General features: G+C 33.8%; 1 protein-coding gene across 1 annotated transcript; it reads right to left on the bottom strand.

Annotated features, from left to right (window-relative positions):
- Window positions 1-1,970: 1,970 nt before the first annotated feature.
- Window positions 1,971-10,777, bottom strand: LOC148956607 (protein ZNRD2-like). The gene is made up of 3 exons (XM_089095908.1): window positions 10,582-10,777; window positions 6,724-6,808; window positions 1,971-2,872 (listed from the first exon to the last, which is right to left on the bottom strand). The coding sequence occupies exons 1-3, from the start codon at window positions 10,738-10,740 to the stop codon at window positions 2,457-2,459; spliced, it is 660 nt and encodes a 219-aa protein (XP_088952034.1). The 5' UTR covers window positions 10,741-10,777; the 3' UTR covers window positions 1,971-2,456.
- Between the last annotated feature and the right edge of the window lie 1,194 nt (window positions 10,778-11,971).

Here is an 11,971-nt window from a genome sequence, read left to right as displayed (position 1 = left end):
AGCAAGTTTTACTTTATTGCTTTGGTTGTTGTCTGGCCAGAATGCTCCTAGCTTTCTCGAAGCCTGTCACTGGCAAGAGTGCTCCAGCCAGATAATGGAACAATTTCCCTCACAATCTGAATGGACGATTTGAGTTCCTTGCATCCATTAATTTGCTCCTGTCTAGACTAGATTCAATTAGTCTGTTCAAAATTGAACAAACTTCACATCAATAAATATATAGATGCTGACAGCTAAGTTCAAAATAGCAAAATCATTCAAACATATTTCAAGTCAAGAATTTTATCTTCTTGACTTGGTCATTTCTGATGTCTTGCCTAGAGTGAACCAAATACCATACACTTGATCTATTTCCCAGCATCTATACTCGCTTAAAAAGACGACCCACAAACATAACAACAAGGCATGGAGTGAATTATCCAGGTAGTGCACAAAACAACTGTTGCTATGCAACAGGAAAGAGACAGATAAAAGACGAGGTTTTAAAGCTAGTCAGGAATTTAAAAATGAGGAACTGCAAATAAATTTTTTTCAAAAATGGGGATATAAGCCTAACATGTTCAATGTCAACAGTGACTTTTCCTTTAAGACGTAAAACAACATTACGAATGATAGCTCGTGACGACCCTGGTTGCTGTGACTACAATCAGATCGTTTTTAATGGTTAGCTCACAGTGATAAGCAAGTATGGATTCCAGGCTTTCTTTGATCTTACCAGCCCATTAGGAAAATATTTTATCAAAAATCGGCAAAACTGATCTGGTTTGGCTAATTGTATCATTTTTTGTTTGAACTAAGCTAATTTTTACTAAATTTGTCACCCAATTGGGCTAAACTTTTGTTTAATCCAATTGGATTAAACAAACGGCGTGTCAACCCGGCCTGACGGTACTGGTGGCATGTGTTGGGTCCTTTGTGAAATTTTGGGAACGTAAAAAAGCAAAATTTGTATCTAAGTATCGATATGTTCTTAAACATTGAGTCATTGATATGGTACCGCTGAAAACAAATAGCTGTAGTGCCGTGTCGTTTATCAGGTAACCCAACTATCTTCAGTTATTGCTGGTCTGAAATAATTTTTACTACTTTCAGATTCAAAAAATTCCTTTCGACAGATACCATTTTGATACGTTATGTGGGCACCCTAACAAACCTAAAACTAGCTAATGTTTTTTTCGGAGGAAGGGGGAGGGTATCCAAATAAATGACTGGTTATTTATATCAAACAAGATTCACATTCTGGTAAATTCACTGTAGAGTCATAAAATGGTCTCGAGCCATGATTTAGGAAACCAGTGAAGAACTTCCTGCAGTTCATCAGAAAAACTTGAAAAAAGTTGTAAAATATCAGTTATGGGATATAATTCCAAAGCCTTATAATAAAGAGCGTCTAAGCTTTGAAATAAACACAGAACAAGCATTAATGAAATAGAAGATTTTAATGAACACATATCTCAATAATATACGGAGCAGCTTGATAAGTATATCTTTGAAATATACTAAACGGGACTAGTCTAAAATAATTCACTCTTCTTTTAATATTTCTTTTGAGTCATTTACTTTTTTTGTCATTTAAAAATATATATTATAAACGCTCATAAAATGTAAAGTTTGGTAAATTTTTGGTTACTTATGTTTAATTGGGTACGTTGCTTCACCAGCAATTCTTAAAATGATTTTTTTAAGTAGGTTTAGTTTATTTAATTCCGTTTATTTTTCTGTTTTTTTACAGTCATTGTTTAGCACTCGTAGGCTTGATTTTGATGTGGTGCTTAATAATCATTCGCATTTGGATTTATGATAAAATTCTTACGCTGCTACTAATAGAAAACCCTAGTTAGGAACAATTTTAAAAATATCTGCTTAACCTACTTTATTAATATACATAATTTCTGCTTAGAGTGGAAGGGGATTTAAGTACGGTCAAAAAGTTCAATACATCTAACCGAAGTTGTAACGTACAATATACAATTAATTAAAAACTTTATTAAGAAGAGTGCATAAAATAAGAATCACTTGTTTAAAAGAAACAATAGCTTTTTTCACAAATCATAAATGAAATTGGTAATGAACCTTAAGAAAAAAGCAGGAAAGGACGAAATAATTTTTAAATTGTAAATAACAAAAATTGAAACATTGCGCCAAAAAACTTGATAATGAACACAGCTATTGCAAAAACAGTGCGCTCGAGAAAATGCAATAATCTAATTTGTTTTTGATACTTATCACATGAATGACTGGTCTGGTATTTTAGCGTTATTGCTTTTTTCTCCAAAACACCGTCCAAAATGGAAAACAGCTGAAAAGACTTTTGCTTACAAAAAAAAAAAAATATTGACCAAGAAATTAGAATAGAGCAAAAGATAATAAAACGAGAAAAATTAAAGTTGTTGAAGTAAATTTATAAAGAGTTACAAACTTATATGTATACAACTTTTGACATAATACTTGATTTTTTATGAAGAAACTTTTTTCAAAGAGGCAAGAGCTTCTCCGCATATCTTCATGAGACTGAGAAGCTCTTTCTGCTTCTTGATAGAACTGCAGACAAGTAGCTGTGATCTTGTGTTTTCCAGACATTGCAAAACACTTCCAATACTAGCCGACACTACTTTCTTGATATCACATGTCTTCTCAGAATAAGGTTTCATAGAAGTCTGGGTGCTGGTGGTTAATTGTTCAGTTGGTACTGAAGTCGAAGGTAAGGCATTTGTGATAGCATGTGGTATTGTGTCCTGCCCAATCTGCGGTTCTTGAGACTGTGCGATGACAGTTGATGAAGTAGAAGGGGCTTCAGCTGGTGAACTATTTTCTCTTGAGCTAGAAAACCTAGCTTCTTGCCTTTGGCTCTCTGCTGCTTCCTCACTTATTTCTAAAAAGAAAAGTTGCATACAGACCAGCGATAGATATACCACGATACATAATTGCGGTTTGATTTTTTTCAGTTTAGCTGGTCATCTATGAAGAAATTTTCAAGATTGGTTTTTGATTTTGCTCTTTTAATGTTAAGAGTTTCTTATGGTTTTTACTTAACCTTTCCTTTGATTTGGTTCGGTTATTTGGTGCACACCTAAAATATCCCAAAATAAAGGTCGGCTTTTTCCCTGTCTTGAACAAAGGCCTCATTTCACCGAAATTTAAAATTGTTCATTTAAGGAATAAGGGGAATCCTCTCTAAGATTGTCTACAAGACCTCTCCACACTAATAAAACCATTAAAATGCACAAAAATCTAGGGTTTTAGCAGTAAAAATGGACTTTTCGTAGGAGTTTCCCCCTTCCTTTCCCACACTATAAGGCTATGGTTTTTGAACACATGTACAAATGATTAATGTTTTTGCTCAAAAAATTAATTCCCATATTTCGAAGTAAAGGTATTAACTAAATAAGTAGCTCAAACGCAAATAGATGGGCAAATATACTAAAATGCTTATTGTTTAGTATACTTTTGTCACTGATTAAGATTCTACAAGGTTGTCCCATTCCTCTACCCACCCTGTTAACAAGATACTCTAGCTCTTAGAGCTATTTTAAAAGAATCCAACATAGTTGAATCCAACTATGAGAATCCAACGAAAGGAATCCAACATAGTTGCCATACAGCATGTTTGACGGATAACACTCGTTTGACATCGCTTTAGTAGGAATAAACCTAGTTAAAATAACTGTGTGTCGTGTTTTGCAGTCTGTTCTGAGACCAAACGGCTTTAGTTACCAATACAAATCCGAATCCATATATACTATATATATATATATATATATATATATATATATATATATATATATATATATATATATATATATATATATATATATATATATATATACATGGGCACTTCGTTCACCGTTGGCTAGTCGGATATCCAGAGGCACGTGGAGGTCATTCTACATGTATCAACTTATATTCGAACAAACTATTTAAAAAATTTTTATTCCTAAGCCATCGGAAGTTTATTTTCCTTTGCAAATACAAATTTATAAAAGATATTTTGGAATTTCAAAATGTGAATTATTTATACGTTAAACTTGAAAGAAAAAATTCTTCTTCCCTTAAGAAAAAACTACATAAAAAATCTATGGTGTACCTTTGAAAAAATTATTTTCTACCTTCAAGCTCAAAAACTTAAGTATAAAGTTCGGCCAGTCAGCCAAGAACCTAAGATTATGCTTTCACAATCTCTCTTGAAAAAATCTTCCTCAACCTTTAGAAGCACCCACGTTTCAGAGCCATACTAGACCACTATCACTGCTTTCGCTACCAATATTCCAATGTTAGTTTTAAGACTTATCTTCCCATTATTAAAAACTTTTTCAGCCGAAAAGAAAGCCCTTCAGCCTGCCTCTGCTACTATCCTATTAATAATCTTTTCTACAAATAATTCTGTTCCTTCGTTGCTTGATTTTTTTTTTAGCTTTTTGATGAATTGTACTTTTGATTACACGGAAGTAGAACAATTTTCGCCTAAGAAAGCCCTTATGAGAGGTAAGATTTTATTTCACATCACTAAAATAAAGCAGAGTACATACACTAATAAAATAGGATTGTACGGGGAAAAAATAAATGTTAAATAAGCATAATAAAATCAATGTAAACAAATAAAGTTGAATTAAAGTTGAATAAAACAGAATCAATAGACTAGAATAATAGAGAAGTTTTGAGGAGAGCAACAAAACTGAAGGGAAAGAAAAGGTCAAAACCCAAATACAAAAATAATAACGCTCTAGCTTTGAATCGAATGTTCAAGGCAGACCCTTGCACATGAATTTAACTTGGGAGAGGGGTGAACATTCCGAGGCAAAACAATACCCAAAAAATGAACAATATACACGAATTCAGTCCATAAAATTAATAACGGACAAATTTGTAAAGAAAGTAAGTGGCTGATTCTGGTATTAATATACCAATCATCTAGTGCAAAAAAATATCGAGGATTGTTTGATATTTTCTCAGTAATTTTGGTATAGAGGAATGTGCTTATGCATGAGTTAATATAGATCTGACCCCTAGTGGGAAGGGAGGGGTCAAATTTCTTTCCTATAAGGGGAAGGTTTAAACATAGAAAATACACTAAAGGAAATGGTTTATCAATTTTGAAGGAGGTGGGAGTAGTATCCTTTGGACCAATTACAGAAAGGGATTCCCGTTTTATTCCGGTTTGGTTTGCTTAACCATGTCTTAGTACAAACGCTGTCGGACTGGTTTCTAAAAAAAACACAAATCTTAGTATTTAGTGGTCAATTTGCTTTGTTAATGCTCCTTATCTTAAGAATTATCTAATCTAAGAAATAATTCTATAGTTTTGGTGTTTTACCCACCAAGTAAAAAAAAAATTGCTGAAAAATTTTCCAAAACAGGATTTAATGTTCTGAAATCAGAAGGTTATGGCTCCAAAATAAGGCATAAGACAATTATTTTTCCCCTTAATTTTGATTGGGTACTTCCCTCATTCCACCATATATGTAGTGGTCGCAGATTTGTACTATCCTAATTTTCTCATGTGGGACCATATTCAAGTTTTGGATATGGGCCAAATCTAGAGTGTGGAAGGTTTTTCACTATACGGAACTATTAGTATTATCAGAGCTACCGGGGAAAATAATTTAAAGAAGAATATCCCGAAGAAATTGGATTGTCTTCTTTGATTTCGACTTAATTACTTTGCCGGACTCAAAACTCAGATTCAAAGCTAGATTCAAGACTCACAATCAGTTTTGTGTATTTTGGAATATGACCATCGTTATTCTACGAAATTCCGCAAAGACATAACTGTACACTTGAAATTTACAGAATAAACTATTATTAGACAAGAAGAGTTCTTAAGAAAAAAACTTGCTCTCTTATATCTACTTTGAAACACTGGTCTTCTGAACTCACATCAAATACAAATTTTGTAGCGTTTTTTAGCAATGAATTTTCTCGTGAAGAAGGTATATCATCAAATGAGGGAATAGAACTTTCATTCGAACAACCTGTTAATAAAACATATTCATAAAAAAAATGTAACTATAAAGCTAACCGTTCAGTCAAAAAGTCGTAAACTCAATATAAACTAATCTAAGGTAAAATAAGGCGTAAGTTAGTCCTCTACAACTCTGTGACGGCATATCCTTATTTAATGGGATATCCTGTGTAATAGGTAGGTGGTGGATACATGGACATACGCAAGGGGAAGGGGGATTGGGCCTCTTGGGAATCTTGAATTTCAGGATGCTTCTAATTCAAATTATCAAACAAAATGAATTATTTCATTATTACTTCCATCCATCCAAAAAGAAAACGTAATTTATGAGGCCCTTTGAAAAAAACTGCGTACTTGCTGTGTGGATACACACCACCAAGCTAAAATCAGAAGTAAACATATTCGAAAAAGTAATCCAGCTTTTCCTCAATCGTCTAGTAATAAAGTCAAGGGCAAGTTTATGTGCTATAATTCAAACTAAATTAGACGGAAATATTGCATGGAGCCATCATGGAGCATGGAGCCATCTAGAAAAAAATGTCTAAAAATCCCAAATTGCAATATAACAACTTGAACATAGCTTATAATCGCAATAGAACAACTTATAATCGATTTCAGATCAAAATTAAGAAACATAGTCAACTAAAGTCAGGGACTCTCTTTTGGTCAATCTTTACACCCTCAAACCCCATAACCAAAAACAGCCACTTTGTTTTCAAACAGAGTGGAAGGGCTTACACTCATCGAATGTTCATAATACATACCGGGACTATCTTTCTGAATTTCTGGATCAACTTCAGCACAAGCAACGCAGTATAAAGTCCCCTGTCTGTCTTGAAGTAATATTGTCTATAAAAAAAAATTGTTTAAATCAACGAAAGATGTACATATCAAGTTTAAATCAGCAAAATTACAGGGGCTCAAATCAAAAGCATTTAAAATCCTATTAATAGATTCCTACTAATAGATTTGGCAAATCTAAACCGATTCGGCTATTACCAATTTTGAAATCAGTTATGTTGGAACCTATTAGGGAGGTTGAGTATATAGCTAGTATATAATCATATCTAAATAAAACCTATTTTAATTACATTAAAACTAACTAAGGCTAACATATAAAGATTCTTCCCTGGAAACTGTGACAGATTAAAATCGGGACTAAGCTAAACGGTACTTGCATGATATAGCCCCGACCTAATATTCTTCATCTAAGGACAGCCTGTTTCTTTGAAGCTCTATCCTAATGAAATATACCTAAGTAAGATATATTACTTTAGAAACAAATTTGGGTACTTGTATGATATACCCCCTACAGCTCAAGAACTGGTTAGGTTAATCCTAATAAAATATACCTAAGTAAGATAAAAATATAATACTTCGGAAACGAATCTGGGCTATATATTTGCACACTAGGGGGGGGGGGATAAAGTACAGCAGGTCTGCATGCAAAATGTGTTAGCTACAATTACTCTGACATTATGAAGTAAGAATTGTTTTCTGACTTCACACTGTCCAAATAATTTATCCCAACTCCACCCCCCGAATGTGCAAATGCATTGGCCAAATTAAATATTTCCCATCTATTTTATCAGTTCTCTTTGCCTAGTGTGACGCTAAGCTGAAAGAAACTAACGAAAAAAAAAACTGTTATACAATGCGTCAATGAATGAACAACTTGAGCGGTCGGGGGTACATCATACAAGTACCAGCACAACAAACAAAATGAGGCCGTCTCTCAATGGGGTGGGAAGAGTTCATAGAAAATCATTTAAAGGACAATAAAACTTCACGTTAAGGGGTAAAGAAAGAAGCTTTGAATTGATTGGGATGGGAGAGAAGCGTATACTACCACGCTAGCCTCAGGCAGCCTGGTGCTTCAATGCGTTGCTAGCACTTGTTGTAGTAGTAATTCATTCCTCCGGTATGTTTCAGACAATCAAATGAAAAAGCCTCATTCCCAAGATGATAAAACAAACATTCATTGACAAAAGAGTAGTGAATAAGCTTTGTAAAGATTCTTCAATAGCAATCGCTAAGGCCGATAAAAGGAACTAATTAGTAGCCATGATAAGTCCGACCATAGCAATAACAAGAATAATTCACATTTAAATGATACGAATACCTATGCCATGATAACCGCGATCGTACTGATCGGTTTGCTGAAACCACAGTTTATAGACAGTAAGCTTATCGCAGATAATTTCTGGTCTTCGGTCTCGGTGCGAACAAAAAGCTCCTCCCACTTATTTCTGCCTTAGCGGATTAGTCTGTTATCGTCAATCACTGAGAAATGGTTACCAAGTGCATTATTCGTAATTGCGAAAGCAGAAAAAAAATTGGTGAGCCAGCCAAGTGGTGTGCAAGCGTCCCATCTAACAGGTATGAATTAATTTATATACAAATTATGACTTACTCTATTATTTACGTGGACTCAACTGATCGGCCTTTGTAGGATTTTATAAAAAAGGGGGCGGGGGGGGGGGGTTGATGAAATTTGTGAAAATAAGGAATTTTTTCTTCTTCTAATAACTGGTGGGGTAGGTGTGATGGTTTCAGGGGCGGATCCAGGATTTTTTTTAGGGCGGGGGCGCAAAATACGTTGATCCGACAAACTTACGTTAGGAGCAAGTCTAATTAATGCAAACTTGTTTTAATTAGGTAAATTACACTACTTTAGACTACTTTACGGGGGTAACCCTCGGCCCCCCCCCCTCTGGATCCGCAACTGGATAGTTTATCATTTTTTTCACGTCGTGATATTTATTTTCTCAGATTGTAGTTCCTATGATATTTGGAAAATCTAGTTACCTGTTTTGGCGGAGAGCCTAGATAAAACTAGTTTTGTTTTCAATCAATGTTTTCATATGAAATGGGCAGACCTTTCCTGAACTTTAAACAATAAACACCTCTGTTTGAAAATCTTTGCACTTTCTGAATTTAGATAGCGATAAGGGTTCCTGATTGAGAACAATTTTAGGACTTGAGTTCTAATTATTGGTTGTTGTGGTAAAAGTTGCTACAATAGCCCTATTTATTCCTTGTCTTTCTTTCCATTCTTAAACCAATGATATATTTACCTTTTGCATTATTACAGCCCACTATATATACATTCATATAAATTTATATGCAGTGTTACCGCCATACCAATTATTCTCCTTTCCTTTTTCATTCTTTAATAATAATTTCTGGTCGTTTTGAGTTTGAGTTATTGTAGGCTTCAATTTCTACTGATCTTAAGTTTAATATGGCCTTTACTATTGTTTAAAAAAAACTTTCTTTTTCGTAAAGTTTTCGTAGTATATATATATATATATATATATATATATATATATATATATATATATATATATATATATATATATATATATATATATATATATATATATATATATATATATATATATAATATATATATATATATATATATATATATATATATATATATATATATATATATATATATATATATATATATATATATATATAATATATATATATATATTTATATTTATATCGGCACGTACAAACAACTCTCATTTGATCTGCCATCAGCGGTCCAATTACCCTGGAACACGTATTTTGGCAGAAACTTTCTCAAAATGCCTTTGAAACCAACTTGAGACTTCGAAACCTATTTTTAATTCCTAAAAACATCTAATAATAACATTACACTACTAACTACCGGTTTTCATGCATGTATTGGAATAAATTAATTTAAAATTAGTTTCTTCAAAATTAGTGTTCCAACGTTGAAGCCAAGTTTCGGGTCCAAGAGAAATCTGACTTGTCTACCCGTGAAAAGATCTGACTTCGCTTATGTTTATATCTGCCAAAACGTTCTCCGGAGCACTCGCACCCCTCTCCGGGTTTTTATAATGGGAGGGATAGAGAATGATCATACTGCTAATTATATAAACTGTGGCTGAAACATTATGAAAAATTTTCAAGCAAAATGGCATAATCAGTCAACATCAAAAATACACAAAGGATTGCTTTAGGATATACTGTTGCCAATACAAAAACACCCGCTTCAAGTATTAGAAAAGGGTTATATACTCCCTTGAAACCTCTACTTCGTTCCCAAAAGCCAAACATAAAAAACTTCATAGATCCTGTAGAAAAACTTAAACCAGATATATTTTTAAAAACTCAATAGTGAGCAGTTTTGACATTGTTTCCATGTGCAGAAACATCGATGCTGATCCCCACTGGGGGGCCCTCTACCAAGTCTACTTACTAATTGTTGTGTTGGATATCTTGCAAAATTGTTATTTTCTGAATTGGGGATTAAACTCATACAAAAATCTTATACTTTAGAATATATGGTTCTGAGCAATTGATCTCAAGGATACAATCAACAAGAAAAGTTGAAACACCTTGTTTAAACAGTGGAGGATAATTAGATTAGAATGGCGTTATCTATTATTTTTTGTGGATTTTCTGTAAATTGTCCAATTTAACTTAGAAATAATACGCATAATCGACACACCTGGGAATGTTTTTTTTTTCTTTTTTTTTCTCTCTTTTCTCAGCCTTTGAATTTTTTAAAAGTGTAATTAGCTGAGCCACTACTTTACTCCAGTTAAAAATCATGTTTTTTTAATTGAGGTAACTCCACTTACACCACATGTATCACAGAGTGAACTGAGCATCGTATATCCTTTCAATAAGTATTGACCCATTAAATTGGAAATTCGATCTGATCTGTCCCTGCGAGCCCGTCTAATTTTCTCTTCAGCTTCAGAAGGAGGATGCCAGTCAGCTTCATCATAACCAGCCATTCGTGGTCTACTTTGCTCTAAAAAATGACAAAAAGTAGGCAATAGCTTAAAAATATAACAAATCTATACAAAGACAACAAATAAAGCTCAAAATAATAAACACGTTTATTTTCTATTTTAATACAAAAAACGAATGACAAGAAAAATTGACTAGTTTTTGGTTTTGTGTGTCTTGGAAAGATGGCAATGCCAGGGTGATGGCAGTCCTATAGTCTGGATTTTTCAGATAGATCTAGGCATCAAGTACAGCTGGATACCCAACAAACGAAGGTGTATAGCTTGCAGTGGCCACTCACTATTGCTGATATTTACTGTTAGTTCATTGCTACGAAAAAATGATTTTCAGAACAGATCTTTCGAATTCAAAGGTGAGATATGATGCATAGCTGACACGTCCAAGGAGAATCATATTCACCATAAAACGCTTGTGAAAGGCCTCAAGGCAACAATTCACACTGGGGAGAATAAACCTAGTTATTTGTTACCTTAAAGCTGTGTCAAAAAGCTTTACAAGGCAGGGAAAAGCCCATCGCTCATTCCAATCAGTGCCTACGCAGTCATAAGCTACCATACAAAGGCACATATGAAAAACTGTCTGGATAATGTGTTCAGTAGCAGTAAGAGTAATGCCAGAATTTATTAAAGTGATGAACTCGCTGTTGTGAGTTCTGAACAAGTTGTGAACTCGCTGTAAAACTGTCATGTATTTTACAATGAAAAAATTTGCTCAATCAAGAAATATTCAGCCGGAACATTCTAACTTTAAAATTGACTTTACTTCAGAAGGCTCTGAAGCGTCTCCTCAGTTCATTTTCCCATGCACCGATATAGGAAGACGAATAGGAACAACACAGCAGATGTAGAGTAGCAGATGTAGCACATGTAGCAGATATAGCAGATGTAGAGTAGCCCCGGACGTCTTTATGTTTTGAATAATATAAAGCAACAAACCACATTACTAAGTATTACTAAGATTATGACCTGATTATATTAGCAGAAGATTAGTCCAAAAATAAGAGAACTAGGACACAAGATCTCCATATTTATACACCAGGATACCATATTATTTCTGGTATCTCCCTAAGCAAATCGGCATACATGATACACAGAACCAGACACTGCAAAGAATTTGTAGAATATTTGTGTTGGCTTATTCATCTGGAAGAATAATCCCTAAGCTTAATTGATTGTGTTTACCGAAGCCTGGCTTCAATTTCATCATTGGTACTGA

Source organism: Artemia sp. Qi Xiang Cuo, chromosome 1 (assembly GCF_049724085.1).
Source record: "Artemia sp. Qi Xiang Cuo chromosome 1, ASM4972408v1, whole genome shotgun sequence".
In the NCBI taxonomy this organism is placed as follows: Eukaryota; Metazoa; Arthropoda; class Branchiopoda; order Anostraca; family Artemiidae; genus Artemia; species Artemia sp. Qi Xiang Cuo.
Note: the sequence above shows the minus strand (reverse complement) of the source record. Positions and strands in the feature narration are given on the sequence as shown.